Source organism: Papio anubis, unplaced genomic scaffold (assembly GCF_008728515.1).
Source record: "Papio anubis isolate 15944 unplaced genomic scaffold, Panubis1.0 scaffold157, whole genome shotgun sequence".
Taxonomy (NCBI): domain Eukaryota; kingdom Metazoa; phylum Chordata; class Mammalia; order Primates; family Cercopithecidae; genus Papio; species Papio anubis.
In genome coordinates, this window is record NW_022161547.1 from 130,756 (window position 1) to 149,668 (window position 18,913).

Consider the following 18,913-nt stretch of genomic DNA (forward strand, 5'->3'; position numbering starts at 1 on the left):
GTAGCTTAGAGTACACACTCTGCTTTCATACATCCGGAAGGGGAATCCCAGCCCAGCTTCACTGCTAGTTTCATAAACATCTGAGCTCAGGCAAGACATGAAGACATGTGTGCCCTATAATCCTCAGTTTACTCATGTGTAAAGTAAAGAGGTATTGTCAGCACCTAGATAATATATGTAAATTCAGAGAATGTCTGACACCCAATGACATTATGAGCCTTAAAATTTTATCTTTTATGGGTTCCAGGAGTAAAAAATATGAATACCAATATTAAAATATATATATAATATACATCACACATGCTCCTCTTCCCTTTTACTAGAAAAGTGAACAACCTGCATTTAGATGAAACACTGAGTCATCTCTTTGCTATTTGTTGAGCAGCATATATTTTTTCAAACCTTTTTTATCATAGTAATTTATGTATAATTTATATGCTTTCTGCTAGAGGATCTGTTTTAACAGTCCATTGGGTCCTGATATCTTTATAAGTTGCTCCAGTGGTTCCATATCAAAGTTTTTTCCTGCAAACAGATTTCTGAGAGTAAAAGGGTAGAACAAAAAAGTTAAATGGCAATCCCGAAATGTCTAATTTTAGCAGAGATAAAAGTGCAACATCCATCAGAAAACCTAAAGCTGTGCAAGTAATACTGTGGGGGCAACATGCCTGTCTCATGGTAGGGGTTGGGGCTGCAGGCCCAGCTGCAGTTCAGATCCAGGCTACAGATTTCCTGGGAGAACTGTGCCTCCACTGCAGGGAAGTAGGTGTCTGAGTCTTTCAGTTGGGTGGCTGTGATGTGTAGGGTACCACAGAGCTCCTTAGAGTTTCCTTTTAACCAAAACTTTCCATTGTGTTTCATCCATGAAGCCATGAAAAACAGATTAATGAGGCCAACCCACGATTCTGTTGGAACCACTGCACATTGTTCACAGAGGCAGAAAAACTGCAGCTCATAGTAGAGCTAGTTCTCTCCTGGGGACTCGGAACTGAAGGACTCTGCTCCACCTTCACTCCTCTCACCCCTGCTCAGAAAGAGAAAAGCAAATATGTATTATGTCACTAAGGAATCACTGATGCAGTTTCCAAACCTGTAAAATATCCCTAGAAACACTCATGAGGCTGTAGGACAGTCCAGGAGCTTTGTGTCAGCTCTCCCTTCCCTCCCTTCCCCTCCTTCCCCTGTCAGTCACGGAACATGGGGGCCCCACAGCCCCCATCTGGGACGGCCCAACACACAGCAAACCTGGACCCACAGAAACCCCAAGAGAGCTCCCAGTCTCCTTTCCATGGCTCCTTGCCTGGTTGCTGGAGTACCTTTGCCCCTGCTCTGGAAGGGGTCAAGTCTTGGGTCCAGAAAAACTTGTTCTTACAGTCAATAGTTTGCACCAGACTCCCTGAGCACCAATCACACCTGAGTTCTGTCATTCATCTAAATAGGAAACTCCACCAGCAGTGACCCTTGAGACTGCAGAGTAATCTCTCTAAAACTGTGGGTGGGAATAGTGCAAGGGAGGAAGAGCCAATATTTCCAATGTATAAAGTTATAGGGTTTTTTTTTTCCATACAGTACTTTATGTAAGAGAAATTGTAGGATAGTATGTGAAGAAAGAGGATGATACATCTGAGACGAATCCGTGTCTCAGCTGGGTAAAGTAGAGCCTTGAAGAATCATAGGAAGCCCAAATTACATAGTTTGACAGAAAATTGTACGATTCAATTATATGAAAATTTTAATAAGGAAAACTTTTTGATAGCATGCATGGTGGATTTAGAAATAAATACAATTTCTTGAAATCAGGAGATTTTCTGCATAGAAAATGTTTCCAACTAGAGTTTGTTTGATTAAAAGAGAAATAGGATGTGTGTGTGATATCCACCCTGATTTAATTTCTACCTCTCCCACGCCATCCAGCCCTTTCCCTACACACCCTGCAGGCCCACACAGCTGTTATGATCAGGCCACATATTGCTGGTCAAATTAAATATTCTCCTCTCTATTCTCTTTCTGGTTTTGGTCCTTATTTCCTTCCTATTTTCTTCTTTCCTGCTTATTCTTGTTCTTTTTAGTCTCAGAGAAGATATATGAAGAAATCAGATATCAGGGGTATTTTGGAATAATTTCCATGTCAGTGAATTTCAGGAATTTTAGTCATAAAAATTTAAAAACGGAAAATATGTAATAGAGATGTTTTCTATTGAGTGTCCATCCTCCCAATTCCCAGTAAAACTCCAATTCCCTTACCTCTACTTACAGAATCATCCTCACAATGGATTCATAGACCTATGAACTCCAACTTTCTGAGGTTTTATATAGAATGTCAGAGCTGAAAACCTAAGATGAACTTTACACACGCACTGCCCCCCATTCCATTGCAATTTCTTGTTATCTGTGATTTGACTGACTCACAAGCCCCCTTGTCTCCTCTTTTAATTGTTCCATCCTTTGGGACCATCAGAAAAAGTCTTCATTTCTGGAGATCCTAGAGTGCCCCCTAGTGGACTGAAGCAATCAACAAAGATCTCTTCAGACCAACTAATTCCTCAGTAGTCACACAACCCAGCCCCTTTCACTTCGTGTTGCCTATGAAGGAAATGGAGGTGGTCAGAAAACATTACAACTGCCTGGATTGCATGGGGATTAAGAATGAAAATTACCACTTTTAAAATGTCATTTTGTGGAAATTAATATCTTAATTTGGCAATTCTTATTTTGTACTCTTCTCTTAATTCCTTTAATTTAGTTCGAAATAAGTCCAAAAACATGTATTGAAGTTTTACTATAAGTGAATTATTATTATTATTATTATTTTTTTAGAAACTGATGTTTATTTTCTATCAACCATTTTTCCATGTTGCTTAAGAGCCCATGCAAGAACAGCTTAAGACCATTCAGTGGTTGCTCCTACCCATTCAGTGGCCTGAGCAGTGGGAGCTGCAGACCAGTCTTCCGTGGCAGGCTGAGCACTCCAGTCTTCAGTAGGGAACTACTGAATAGGCACAGAGGGCACCTGCACACCTTCAGACCAGTCTGCAACCTCAGGCTGAGTAGCAGTGAACTCAGGAGCTGGAGCAGTCCATTCACCCTGAAATTCCTCCTTGGTCACTGCCTTTTCAGCAGCAGCCTGCTCTTCTTTTTCAATCTCTTCAGGATCTCTGTAGAAGTAGAGATCAGGCATGACCTCCCACGGGTGTTCACAGGAAATGGTGCCACGCATGCGCAGAACTTCCCGAGCCAGCATCCACCACATCAAACCCACTGAGTGAGCTCCCTTGTTGTTGCATGGGATGGCAATGTCCACATAGCGCAGAGGAGAATCTGTGTTACACAGAGCAATGGTAGGTAGGTTAACATAAGATGCCTCCGTGAGAGGCTGGTGGTCAGCCCTGGGGTCAGTAACCACAAGAAGCCGTGGCTCCCGGAAGGCTGCCTGGATCTGGTTAGTGAAGGTTCCAGGAGTGAAGCGGCCAGCAATTGGAGTGGCTCCAGTGGCAGCAGCAAACTTCAGCACGGCCCTCTGGCCAGTATTCCTGGAGGATATAACACTGACATCAGCAGGGTTTTCAATGGCAACAATGGCACGAGCCGCCAGCAGAAGCTTCTCCCAGGTCCTCTTCAGATTTATGATGTAGATGCCATCACTTTTCCTTTTATAGATGTACTGCTCCATCTGGAAGTCAAGATTGGTGCCACCTAAGTGGGTTCCTGCTGCAAGGAACTTAAGGACATCCTCCTCCTTCATTTGCAGGACATCAAGGGCTCCGGACATTGTGAAAGTTTCCCTTTAAGTTACGACGGGAATCCAGAACAACGCCGTATGGACCCCTCTGTAGGTAGCGCGGAAAACTATAAGTGAATTATTTACTAGGCTTGAAGAATACTTTAAAGTGGCCATTACTCTAGTTTATAGTCTACTGGAGTGACAAAAATGCATATCTCTAATACAAATCACACAGTAGGACTCTAAGAGGAGTGTAAACTAGAAGCTGTATGATCCCAGAGGCAGGAAAAATACTTATACTTAGGAAGACTGAACAAAATATAATGAAGAAGGTGATCATTTTCTCCTCTCTCCCCTTTTCTATGAGAAGAATAAAAAAGAATGTGGATAAATCTTTGTGATAGTTTTTATGATTTTTTTTGGTTTAATGCTAGGAAGAATTCACAAATATATGAAATTATTTAAAGTAATACAGCATTCCAGATAGACTAAAATCTCCTTTGACCACCACTCCCAATTCTAGTCCTTTCATCCCTTATTACCCTTATTCTTTCATCTAATCAATTTGTAATTGATGCTGTTTACATACATATACAAAATACATGAAACAGCTGAAATATATGGTATTTCATTTATAGTTTTACAATGTAATAAAATGATACATCTTGTGCATACCTTTTTGTAACTCACTTTACAAACTCAATAATAAATCTTTAGGTCTTATTGTATTAACACATATGGGGCCTTCTGCCATACTGCATCATCTTGAGGATATACTTCAGTTTATACAGCCTTTCTCCTATTGATCAACACTTAAAATGTTATTTTTTTAACCATAAAATATAAAATGGCAATAAAGCTTTTAAGTAATTCCTCTTTTTATTCATATGTGCTCATGTTTCTTCAGGAGCAGAGACTAGGAGCTAGTGAAAGAACCATCAATGTGGCTGGTAGTGTAAAGCACTCCAAGGAGAGGGAAGATTGGTCAAAAGCTCTGAGGAAGAAGGGAACGAATTCATGTTCCAACTATTGTGCTGAAGGGTTTTCTTTTTTATTACTTTTCTTAGTGTACATCAGAGCTCTAGTTCATTGGCTTATGTGATAAACTCTAAAATTACCATCTTGATATGTATAGTTTCTTCCAATCAGCTACAGAAGTATTTCTAAAGATAGTAAGTCAAAAAGAGAAAAAAATACACCCAAGGAGAAGGAGGGGGACATACAAGGAAAAAAATGTTATAGAATAACTTTAGGAAAAAATAATAACAACTTTGGGCATTTAAAAATTATATATGCATACATGTATATAATTTAGGAATAATTTTAGGAACAAAAATACAATTTACACTTTCTAAATCAGTAGAAAGAAAAAAAAAATTATTAATGCAACAGAAGACAGACTGAACCAGGAAAGAACAAATCAAGAGCATGCTGAGCAAAGCCAAACTGTTAAAAATGAATCCACACGCCTGTAATCCCAGCACTTTGGGAGGCCGAGGCAGGCGGATCACAAGGCCAGGAAATCAAGACCATCCTGGCTAACACGGTGAAACCCCGTTTCTACTAAAAATACAAAAAATTAGCCAGGCGTGGTGGCGGGCACCTGTAGTCCCAGCTACTCGGGAGGCTGAGGCAGGAGAATGACATGAACCCGGGAGACTGAGCTTGCAGTGAGCCGAGATCACACCACTGCACTCCAGCCAGGCCGACAGAGCGAGACTCCGTCTCAAAAAAAAAAAAAAAAAGAAGAAGAATCCAAACATATCAGTAATAGAAACATATTTTTTAAAAAGACTACGATTCAATCAAATTTTAAAATCTTGCTACATACTGCTTGAAAAAACAGACAACAACCCCCAAGAAAGCTGAGCATATAGGATGGGATTCTTCCTGCCACCCCGTGTTCAAGGACTGTAGCCCCCTCCCTTGTCTACTCAACCCACTGCACCTGCCATAAACAACTTCCAAAAGAATTTCAATTATTTTTGCTGTTTTAAAATGTCAGTTCTGCTGATTAGGTAGTAAAAGAGTAGTGCAAGACAAGAATAACAAGTTAGTCAGTTAAAATATCTCAATCAGAGACGAGAGAGGAAAAAAAAGACAGGTTAAAAAATTCAACATTCAGACAGAAAACAGTAGAGAAAGAAAGAAAAACTACCTGAGATGAAAAACCAAAAAGAAGTTAAGATTTAGCTGGAGAAAAGGACAAAACTAACATGGGAAAAATTCCATATGCTAATGTAGCAGAGAGAAAGAAGGCAAGTCTAAATAACAGCTTTTACATTTTTATCATTAGTCTCTCTACTTCCTTTACAATTTGAAATATTTAAGGAAGTATCTGCATCTGTTATTGCACATTTCTAATTGCTCTAGAATCACAAAAGACAGCAGGGAAAATTCATCATCAAAATCATATATGATCATTGTGTGTACCAGCAATTAGCAAAGTGTTGTGTCAAGAGAGGCTTTAATCGTCTTCTTTATGAATTTAACATTTATTTCCCTGGAGGGTTGCTACGGAATAAACTGTGTCTCATCCGAAATTTACATGTTGAAGCCCTTACCCCCAGTACATCAGAATGAAACTGTATTTGAAAACGGGATCTTTAAAGAGGTCATTAATGTAAAATGAGACTATATAGCTGGGCTCTAACTCAATATAATTGGTGTTCTTATAAGAAAGGAAATCCAGATACAGACATGTGCGCCATGAGAGGAGAGACCACCTGAAGGCATGGTGAGAAGGCAACCATCTGCAAGCCTCAAAAACAACCTGCCCTGCCAACACCTTGATCTTGGATTTCTATCTCCGGAACTGACAGAAAACAGATTCTGATGTTTATGCCACCCCGTCTGTGGTATTTGTCACGGCAGCTGTAGAAAATTAATATGAAGGTAAATTTTTAATATCCAATTATATGAAATATATCACACAGAGCAATTTGAAGTCATAAATATACATATAAAATATCTTCAACATCTTAACATTCTACCTTTTACACTCATGTTTTGGTGCACTTGTGTCCTGAATAAAAGTGCTCCCTTGTCTTAGATATCCCCATAAGAATTCTGTACAGAGGTCTAATTATCTTGACAACTTTATTATTGTGCTTAAATGATTGGAAATTTGTATTGGATGTACTGCATACTTGATATTAAATAACAGTGAAATTTTCTTTATAAGTTACCTAACAAGCTTTAAAATATTTTAATATGTACTGTATATAGCAAAATGTCTCTAAATATTTAATAAGTTCTCTGGAATGACTGTTGAGCAAGGATTATAATTACACGACTTACAGATCTTCAGGATTTGTAGGAACACTTATCTAAATATTGTTACATATATATACAAGTAAGAATAAATATACAAAAGTGCTAGGACATATAATTTACATTAAATCTTTTCAACAGAAACCACAGAATATCAAGCATGAGCTAGTTAACTTAAGTCTCAACTCTAAGGAGAGTCAATTGACTTAGTCAAGAAAGTAAACTCCAAGGCAGTCAGCTACTATTGTTATTAACACGTAAGGCCACAACAGAGGAAACTACAGTTCAGCTACCCACAGCTTGAATGATACCTGAAGCTTTTATAAGTAGCAAAGGAAATATCAGATATTGGATTTTTATTAGAAACATTAGTGGCATGTTAAATAGCATAATGAATTTTAGAAACTGGTTTTTAAATAAAAGTATTTAAGATATGGATTTCAACTATAGAACTTTAGAGACACACCCTACCATTGCCTGAATAGCATATAAAAATCTAGGACAGCCTGTAACATGCACCCTTAAGAATGCTACCAAATTCCAACCAGTGGTGGACTGGATGAAGAAAATATGGTACATGTACACCATGAAATACTACACAGCCATATAAAGAATGAGATCATGTCCTTTGCAGCAACATGGATGAAGCTGGAGGCCATTATCCTAAGTGAATTAACACAGAAACAGAAAACCAAATACAGAATGTTCTCACTTACAAGTGGGAGTTAAACATTGAGTACACAGGGACACAAAGATGAGAACAATAACCACTGGGGTTTCCAAATGGGGGGAGAGAAAGGGAGGGAGAAGTGTTGCAAAACTATCTGTAGGGTACTATGTTCACTACAAGATCATTAGAAGTGCAAACTTCTGGGGGGCACCCAAGATGGCCAAATAGGAACAGTTCTAGCCTCCAGCTCCCAGAGTGAGCAACACAGAAGACAGGTGATTTCAGCATTTTCAACTGAGGTACCAGGTTCATCTCACTGGAGAGTGTCGGACAGTCATGCTGGTCAGTGGGTGCAGCCCAACCAGTGAGAACTGAAGCAGGGCAAGGCATCACCTCACCTGGGAAGTGCAAGGGGGAAGGGAATTCCTTTTCCTAGCCAAGGGAAACAGAGACACACAACATCTGGAAAATTGGGTAACTCCCACTCTAATACTACACTTTACCAAGGGTCTTAGCAAACAGCACACCAGGTGATTACATCCCACACCTGGCCTGGAGGGTCCCACGCCCACAGAGCCTCCCTCATTGCTAGCACAGCAGTCTGAGTTCTAACTGGAAGGTGGCAGCGAGGCTGGGGGAGGGGCGCCCACCATTATAGAGGCTTAAGTAGGTAAACAAACCCACTGGGAAGCTCGAACTGGGTGGAGTCCACTCCAGCTCAAGGAACTTTGCCTGTCTCCGTAGACTCCACCTCTGGGGACATGGCATAGCTAAACAAAAAGCAGCAGAAACCTCTGCAGATGTAAATGTCCCTGTCTGACAGCTTTAAAGAGAGCAGTGGTTCTCCCAGGATGGAGGTTGAGATCTGAGAATGGACAGACTGCCTGCTCAAGTGGGTCCCTGACCCCTGAGTAGCCTAACTGGGAGACATCCCCCACTAGGTGCAGACTGACACCTCACACCTCACACAGCTGGGTACACCTCTGAGACGAAACTTCTGGAGAAAGAATCAGACAGCAACACTTGCTGTTCAGCAATATTCTATCTTCTGCAGCCTACGCTGCTGATACCCAGGTAAACAGAGTCTGGAGTGGACCTCAAGCAAACTCCAACAGACCTGCAGCTGAGGATCATGATTGTTAGAAGGAAAAATAACAAACAGAAAGGACACCCACACCAAAACCCTATCAGTACGTCACCATCATCAAAGACCAAAGGCAGATAAAATCACAAAGATGGGGAAAAAGCAGGGCAGAAAAGCTGGAAATTCAAAAAATCAGAGCACATCTCCCCCTCCAAAGGAACGCAGCTCATCACCAGCAACAGAACAAAGCTGGATGGAGAATGACTTTGATGAGCTGTGAGAAGAAGGCTTCAGTCGATCAAACTTCTCAGAGCTAAAGGAAGAACTACGTACCCAGCACAAAGAAACTAAAAACGTTGAAAAAGGAATGGAAGAAAGGATAACTAGAATAACTAATGCAGAGACGTCCATAAACGAACTGATAGAGATGAAAACCGTGACACAAGAACTACGTGATAAATGCACAAGCTTCAGTAACCGACTTGATCAACTGGAAGAAAGAGTATCAGTGATTGAAGATTGAATGAATGAAATGAAGCCAGAAGAGAAGTTTAGAGAAAAAAGAGTAAAAACAAATCAACAAAGCCTCCAAGAAATATGGGATTATGTAAAAAGACCAAATCTACATCTGATTGGTGTGCCTGAAAGTGACGGGGAGAAAGGACCCAAAGAGGAAAACACTCTGCAGGATATTATCCAGGAGAACTTCCCCAGCCTAGCAAGGTGGGCCAACATTCAAATTCAGGAAATACAGAGAACGCCACAAAGATACTCCTCAAGAAAAGCAACTCCAAGACACGTAATTGTCAGATTCACCAAGGTTGAAATGAAGGAAAAAATGTTAAGGGCAGCCAGAGAGAAAGGTCGGGTTACCCACAAAGGGAAGCCCATCAGACTAACAGCAGATCTCTCAGCAGAAACTCTACAAGCCAGAAGAGAGTCGGGGCTGATATTCAACATTTTTAAAGAAAAGAATTTTCAAACCAGAATTTCATATCCAGCCAAACTAAGTTTCATAAGTGAAGAAGAAATAAAATTCTTTACAGACAAGCAAATGCTTAGAGATTGTGTCACCACCAGGCCTGCCCTACAAGAGATCCTGAAGGAAGCACTAAACATGGAAAGGAACAACTGGTACCAGCCAAAGCAAAAATATGCCAAAATGTAAAGACCATTGATGCTATGAAGAAACTGTATCAACTAAGGAGCAAAATAACCAGTTAATATTGTAATGGCAGGATCAAGTTCACACATAACAATATTAACCCTAAATGTAAATAGACTAAATGGTCCAATTAAAAGACACAGACTGGCAAATTGGATAAAGAGTCAAGACCCATCAGATTGCTGTATTCAGGAGACCCATCTCACACGCAGAGACACAAATAGGCTCAAAATAAAGGGATGGAGGAAGATATACCAAGCAAATAGAAAACAAAAAAAAAGGCAGGGGTTGCAATCCTAGTCTCTGATAAAACAGATTTTAAACCAACAAAGATCAAAAGAGGCAAGGCCATTGCATAGTGGTAAAGATATCAATTCAACTAGAAGAGCTTACTATCCTAAATACATATGCACCCAATACAGGAGCACCGAGATTTATAAAGCAAGTCCTTAGAGACTTACAAAGAGACTTAGACTCCCATACAATAATAATGGGAGACTTCAACATCCCACTGTCAACATTAGACAGAACAATGAGACAGAAAGTTAACAAGGATATCCAGGAATTGAACTCAACTCTGCACCAAGTGGACCTAATAGACATCTACAGAAATATCCACCCCAAATCAACAGAATATACATTCTTCTCAGCACCACATCGCACTTATTCCAAAATTGACCCCATAGTTGGAAGTAAAGCACTCCTCAGCAAATGTACAAGAACAGAAATTATAACAAACTGTCTCTCAGTCCACAGTGCAATCAAACTAGAACTCAGGACTAAGAAACTCAATCAAAACCGCTCAACTACATGGAAACTGAACAATCTGCTCCTGAATGACTACTGGGTACATAACAAACGAAGGTAAAAATAAAGATGTTCTTTGAAACCAATGAGAACAAAGATACAACATACCAGAATCTCTGGGACACAGTTAAAGCAGTGTGTAGAGGGAAATTTATAGCACTAAATGACACAAGAGAAAGCAGGAAAGATCTAAAATTGACACTCTAACATCACAATTAAAAGAACTAGAGAAGCAAGAGCAAACGCATTCAAAAGCTAGCAGAAGGCAAGAAATAACTAAGATCAGAGCAGAACTGAAGGATATAGAAACACAAAGATCCCTCCAAAAAATCAATGAATCCAGGAGCTGGTTTTTTGAAAAAGATCAACAAAATTGATAGACCGCTAGCAAGACTAATAAAGAAGAAAGGAGAGAAGAATCAAATAGACGCAATAAAAAATGATAAAGGGGATATCACCACCGACCCCACAGAAATACAAACTACCATCAGAGAATACTATAAACACCTCTATAAAAATAAACTAGAAAATCTAGAAGAAATGGATAAATTCCTGGACACTTACACTCTTCCAAGACTAAACCAGGAAGAAGTTGAATCCCTGAATAGACCAATAGCAGGCTCTGAAATTGAGGCAATAATTAATAGCCTACCAACCAAAAAAAGTCCAGGAGCAGATGGATTCACAGCCGAATTCTACCAGAGGTACAAGGAGGAGCTGGTACCATTCCTTCTGAAACTATTCCAATCAATAGAAAAAGAGGGAATCCTCCCTAACTCATTTTGTGAGGCCAACATCATCCTGATACCAAAGCCTGGCAGAGACACAACAAAAAAAGAGAATTTTAGACCAATATCCCTGATGAACATTGATGCAAAAATCCTCAATAAAATACTGGCAACCGAATCCAGCAGCACATTAAAAAGCTTATGCACCATGATCAAGTGGGCTTCATCCCTGGGATGTAAGGCTGGTTCAACATATGCAAATCAATAAATGTAATCCAGCATATAAACAGAACCAAAGACAAGAACCACATGATTATCTCAATAGATGCAGAAAAGGCTTTTGACGAAATTTAACAGCCCTTCATGCTAAAAACTCTCAATAAATTCGGTATTGAGGGAACTTATCTCAAAATAATAAGATCTATTTATGACAAACACACAACCAATATCATACTGAATGGGCAAAAGCTGGAAGCATTCCCTTTGAAAACTGGCACAAGACAGGGGTGCCCTCTCTCACCATTCCTATTCAACATAGTGTTGGAAGTTCTGGCTAGGGCAATCAGGCAAGAGAAAGAAATAAAAGGTATTCAATTAGGAGAAGAAGAAGTAAAATTGTCCCTGTTAGCAGATGACATGATTGTATATTTAGAAAACCCCAACATCTCAGCCCCAAAACTCCTTAAGCTGATAAGCAACTTCAGCAAAGCCTCAGGATACAAAATCAATGTGCAAAAATCACAAGCATTCTTATACACCAATAACAGACAAATGGAGAGCCAAATCACAAATGAACTCCCTTTCACAATTTTGCATCAAAGAAAATAAAATACCTAGGAATCCAACTTACAAGGGATATGAAGGACCTCTTCAAGGAGAACTACAAACCACTGCTCAGTGAAATAAAAGAGTACACAAACAAATGGAAGAACATACCATGCTCATGGATAGGAAGAATCAATATCATGAAAATGGCCATACTGACCAAGGTAATTTATAGATTCAATGCCATCCCCATCAAGCTACCAATGACTTTCTTCACAGAATTGGAAAAAACTGCTTTAAAGTTCATATGGAACCACAAAAGAGCCCGCATCTCCAAGACAATCCTAAGTCAAAAGAACAAAGCTGGAGGCATCATGCTACCTGGCTTCAAACTATACTACAAAGCTACAGTAATCAAAACAGCATGGTACTGGTACCAAAACAGAGATATAGACCAATGGAACAGAACAGAGTCCTCAGAAATAATACCACACATCTACAGCCATCTGGTCTTTGACAAACCTGAGAGAAACAAGAAATGGGGAAAGGATTCCCTATTTAATAAATGGTGCTGGGAAAATTGGCTAGCCATAAGTAGAAAGCTGAAACTGGATCCTTTCCTTACTCCTTATACGAAAATTAATTCAAGATAGATTAGAGACTTAAATGTTAGACCTAAAACCATTAAAAACCCTAGAAGAAAACCTAGGTAATAGCATTCAGGACATAGGCATGGGCAAGGACTTCATGTCTAAAACACCAAAAGCAATGGCAACAAAAGCCACAATTGACAAATGTGATTTAATTAAACTAAAGTGCTTCTGCACAGCAAAAGAAACTGCCATCAGAGTGAACAGGCAACCTACAGAATGGGAGAAAATTTTTGCAATCTACTCATCTGACAAAGGGCTAATATCCAGAACCTACAAATAACTCAAACAAATTTTGCGAGAAAAAAACAAACAATCCCATCAAAAAGTGGGCAAAGAATATGAACAGACACTTCTCAAAAGAAGACATTTATACAGCCAACAGACACATGAAAAAATGCTCATCATCACTCACCATCAGAGAAATGCAAATGAAAACCACAATGAGATACCATCTCACACCAGTTAGAATGGCAATCATTAAAAAGTCAGGAAACAACAGGTGCTGGAGAGGATGTGGAGAAATAGGAACACTTTTACACTGTTGGTGGGACACTAAACTAGTTCAACCATTGTGGAAAACAGTGTGGCGATCCCTCAAGGATCTAGAACTAGAAATACCATATGACCCAGTCATCCCATTACTGGGTATATACCCAAAGGATTATAAATCATGCTGCTATAAAGACACATGCACATGTATGTTTATTGTGGCACTATTCACAATAGCAAAGACTTGGAATCAACCCAAATGTCCATCAGTGACAGACTGGATAAGAAAATGTGACACATATACAGCATGGAATACTATGCAGCCATAAAAAAGGATGAGTTTGTGTCCTTTGTAGGGACATGGATGCAGCTGGAAACCATCATTCTCAGCAAACTATCGCAAGAACAGAAAACCAAACACCACATGTTCTCACTCATAGATGGGAATAGAACAGCGAGAGCACTTGGACACAGGAAGGGGAACATCACACATTGGGGCCTATTGTGGGGAGAGGGGAGTGGGAAGGGATAGTATTAGGAGATATACCTAATGTACATGATGAGTTAATGGGTGCAGCACACCAACATGGCCCATGTATACATATGTAACAAACCTGCATGTTGTGCACATGTACCATAGAGCTTAAAGTATAATAAAAAAAAAAAAAAGGGAAATTTTATGCCGGGCGTGGTGGCTCATGGGTAATCCTAGCACACAAGGAGGCCAAGGCAGGCGCATCACGAGGCCAGGAGTTCAAGACCAGCCTGGCTAACATGTTGAAACCCCACCTCTACTAAAGATACCAAAATACCCAGGGATGGTGGCATGCAACTGTACTCCCAGCTACTCGAGAGACTGAGGCAGGAGAATGGCTTGAACCTGGGAAGTGGAGGTTGCAGTGAGCCAAGATCATGCCATTGCACTCCAGCCTGGGTAACAGGGCGAGACTTCATCTCAAAAAAGAAAAAAAAAGGAAATTTTAGAACTGAGAAATACAATATCCAAAATGAAAATCTCACATTAAGGGCTCAATAGCAAAATGAAGATGATAGAGAAAAGAATAACAACTTGAAAATAGATCAGTATAGATTACCTAACCTAACTAATTTTGACTTTGCTCCCCTCAGGAGACATTTGACAAATCTAAATACAAATTTGGTTGTCACAACTTGGCGTATGTAATTCTAGAGGCATCTAGTGGGTAGAGGCAGACCTTAAAATCAAGAAAAAGTTTGAAAGAAGAAAAAAATAGAGCTATGGAGACCTAGTGGGAAAGTGTCCTAAAGTCTAAGTTTTAACTAATTGGAGTCCTAGAAGGAGAAGAGAAAGAGATTGGGCCAAAAATCATATTTGAAAGAAGAATGGCCAAAAACTTCCCAAATTCAAAGAAAGACAAACTTATGAATTTAAGCCCCAAACAGGATCAAATTAAAGGGAACCACATGTAAAAATAATAATTAAGCTGAGGACAACAAAAGACAATACGATTTTATTTGCGTGTATGTGTGTGTACAAATAGCATATATATGAAGCAGCTAGAGAAAAACAACATATTAATATCATTGGGGAACAATTACTTGAATGACCATAGATTTCTAACCAGCAAACATGGAGACCAACAGACAATGAAACAGTATCTTTAAAGTAAGGAGAAAAATGGTTGGCACGGAATTACAGACCCAGTAAAAATATCTTCCACAAATGAAGGGCAAATTAAGAATAAAGACATCTTCAGATAACAAATGACTAAAAAATACAATTACCAGTAAACCTACTCTAGAATAAATGTTACAGGGAGTTTTTTAAGTTTGAAGGGAATGACATCATTTCAAACACATCTCCTGGTTTCAGAGGAAAACTTACTTTGGAAACAAAGGAAGGATACCAGAGTTAGTAAACAGCTGTTAAACATGAAATATTTATTATTATTCCTAGTGAGTTTTATACAGTCCATAAAATTATTTAAAACAAAAATTGTACCATTATATGGTGCGGTTTCCAATATATGTAGCTTTAATATACGTGAACTGCTACAACAAGCATCAGTGTTGAATAAAGAGACATATTATACAAAAATTTCTACATTTTACATAAAGAGGTACAACATCACAGAAGACCCCGGAGAGTTAGTCATATGTATTATAATCTCCAGAGCAACCACTCAAAAAATATGGATATAAAACCAAAGAAGTCCGTAGATAAAAATGCTGTTAAAAATATTCAAATAATCCAAAAAGTGTCAGTAAAAAAAAAAAAGAACAACAAAAAAAAATAAGGGTGGAACAGAAACACAATAATAACGTAGTATACTAAAATCCAATTACATCAATATACATTAAATTATAATTATCTAAACTTGGCAATGCAAAACCAGAGATTGGCATAGTGGATAGAAAGTCCCTATATATAAAGCTACTTAAAGGAAACACACTTTAAATTTAAAGTCATAGTTAGTTTAAAAATAAATAGATGAAAAAGATACAGCATACATCAATAAGCATCAGAAACTTGGAATTGCTATTTAATAATACAAGGCAGACTTCAAATTCTTGAGTCACAGAAAGTCTCAGTATCTCAGGAGGTTTGTGTTCAGCTGCCCTGCAGTCTCAGGCACTGTGTCATTCACAGCACAGAAGTACTCAGCCGCGTCGCTCACATGGGCTGAGGCTTTCGTCAGGTGGAAGGAGGTTTCACTCTTTTTAAATTCAGCCTCGAAACCGTTGATGCCTTTAACCAGGGTGGTCCCTGATGTGTACTTCAGGAGAAGCTGGAGTCCTTGGTTGGGGTATTGCACGTACCAGAAGAGATATGGTGAAACAGACGATGAGTAGTTGCACCTCAGCAGCACAGGGACTCCTTCAGAGACAGAGACTTGGCTGTCAAGTTGGGTCACAGACTGGGCTCTGGTTCCTCCTGCAACACCAATGTTGTGTAAGTAAAAGCAGCGCAGACTTCGCTAAGAAGCCTACTTAGAGGCAATTACAACACAGTCACGTTTACAAAAGTAGGAAAAGGAATGGAATGTTACTTACCCAGGGTAAAAATCACCTCGAGCACTGGGAGGAGCAGCAGGAGCATGGCTGAGGAGTGGCAACGCGAGAGGGCCCTGAGCAGGGCGGACAGAAGCCAAGGGCCCTGAGCCTCAGGAGCTAGGAGCAGTGGGAAGGTTGGGCTGGACAAGTCCCTGGCTTTGAAAAGTTTCCAAAACAGAAAGAGGTCTTCCTTTAAGGAGTCTGGCTGTGTTCTGACCTCTTGTTCTCGTCACAGCTCCCTATCTACACACACATCAGTGAGCTACATCAGCCAGCTGCAGGGAGGAGGCTCAGTAGATGAGGATGGTCTGCAACGAACACAGATGCCTCCTTAGTGCAACGTCGCCCCCTGAAGGGCACACGTGGAACCACAGATCCAAGGAAGTGAACTGTTCCTTCTCATTTGAGAGATGTGATCTCAAAACCAACAGAAAGTGTTTCTTTCTTCCCGAATCCGTGATGACGTCACCTGCCGTAGAGTAAATGATTTTAAGTTTAAATACATGAGAAAGGAGAGTTATGTAGAAATAGAAGAGTAATTTACTTCACTGAGAAATTAGTCACAGAAGACAACGTTGTAGACTTTGGAAAACCATTGAGACACTCTATATCAGTAAAGCCGTTCATCAAAGAGAGGAGTGGTGATCAGTTGTCTCAGTCTGGGCTGAGTCTCATATGGCCCTGTGCAGCTGGATGTGGGCATTACAGTGGGTGAAAGGATTGTTCCTTTATTTGATTCTTTAAAAAATAAGTTAGATCAGAGACTTATACTTAAAGTCAGCCTGGATCACATGTCATTAATTAATTAATCAAAGCAAACGATTAAAGGCAAGAATTTTCTTTGTCAAGTCAAAAGTGTGGAAAAGGCTTCCTAATTTCATGTCAACAAGTTTAATATTTGTGAACCTAGGAGAAAATAACTTAGATAACTTATATTTAAAAAGAGAAAGTGAGAGTCCTATTCCAACTGTCAGTGTTCAGAATAGACTGATATATTGTGCCAAATTATGAGAATCTGACACTAAAAAAAATTAATGCAGTTTCTCTATCTCCACAATTAAGTTCCTCCATCTATGAAGAAACTTGAACAGAATGATAAGTGGAAGAAAATATAACATATAAATAAGTGATTATCAAAGTAGTTAAAGAGATTTTTAAAAAGTAAACCTACATGAACTCAATACAGGTGGAAAGAGTGCAACCAGCAGACCAGAAACTAGAGGAACCTGTGAGAGGTATAGAAATGGTGAGAGATATTGATGGTGACGCTCAACAGAGCTAAGTAAACAGCAGTGCCATGTGGGTGGGAGACAAGGCATAGCGAACAAGAACAGACTGCCCTGTGCCCCAATAATAAAACGAAGCTTTTGAGCAAAAAGCCTTCCCCACCGAACCTATTGCAACATAGAGATCATTGGATCCTAAAAAATGAAATAACCAAATAAGGAGAAAAATCTCAGGTAAAATGGGATTTTACAAGGTCAGAATAAAAACTGCTTCTGAATACTCCATTGACTTGTACCAGCCTGAAATCAGTTTTCCCTTGGGCTTCTGATCTATTTCTTGATTCTGCCTATAAATTGTTTATCACATGTAAGACTAAATTATGTAGTCAGTTTAAAAATTTAAATGTTACTAGGGTGGGCTTCTGATACAAAACTTGTAACTAAACACATGTGCTGTCTTCTTAACTCTCTAAAATTCCCACTGAAGTGAAATGTAAAACTATAGGCAGAATGACCTGAATCCATTAATAATAAAGGTAATAAAAAGATGAAAGATATCACAATTCCCATGAGGTAGATGATACGTGGATGCGAGCACACTGATGGATAAAACAGAGAGGGGAAAAGTCCGGGCCAGAATGAACTATGAGAAGATTACAGTAGAAATGTGAATGGAGGGAACATACTGGGTGGGAACCTGGAGAGGTTCTGGGCTGAGAAAGAGAGTGGGTGACGAAGGGTGAGAGGAACAGAACACAAGAGAACGTAGTGAAGGTCCACATGTGGAATGGCTGCACTAGCCTCCCTCTGTTCTCACCAACCTGCTTCTGTATTTGTGTGTGAGAAGCATATGAAGCCAACTTGGGGCACGTAAACTTCATGAGAGTTTACATGAACCATCTGGGATGGTTTCAGTTTTTATTATCAGTAGTTAATAGAAGTAGACCATTTTCAATGATATTAGATTCAGGGAACAAAGAGAAGCAACTTAATTACCAGTTCCCTCCTCATTCTTCCTAGAAAGAAGCCTGTCAATTCACATGACAGGCCCACATACCCACACTACTGGCCAGGCACCCCATTCAAAAAGAAACCTTGTGGGGAACATGGACACAATGACACGAGGAGTCCATCCTGCTACCCAGTCCTTCATTCTTAAACACAAATTAATAACAAAATAGGAGTAATAGTGTATAAATATAGATGGTATCTCTGTTGTTCTGTCTCCATGTGGAAGCCCAGAGTCGTGAACTGTAAATCGTCAGAATCATTGCTACCTGGATAGAAAGTGACGGATAG

The 18,913-nt window shown here is 39.5% G+C and overlaps 1 protein-coding gene and 1 gene segment (V, D, J or C); both read right to left on the reverse strand.

Moving 5' to 3' along the window:
- Nucleotides 1-2,808: 2,808 nt before the first annotated feature.
- LOC116272680 (40S ribosomal protein SA-like) lies at nucleotides 2,809-3,849 on the reverse strand. Its single transcript, XM_031661444.1, has one exon. The coding sequence runs from the start codon at nucleotides 3,767-3,769 to the stop codon at nucleotides 2,987-2,989; it is 783 nt and encodes a 260-aa protein (XP_031517304.1). The 5' UTR covers nucleotides 3,770-3,849; the 3' UTR covers nucleotides 2,809-2,986.
- A 10,977-nt stretch (nucleotides 3,850-14,826) lies between these two features.
- Nucleotides 14,827-16,849, reverse strand: LOC101006652. The segment is given in 2 exon segments: nucleotides 14,827-16,269; nucleotides 16,389-16,849. Coding segments are annotated over 2 exon segments (393 nt in total).
- Nucleotides 16,850-18,913: the final 2,064 nt, after the last annotated feature.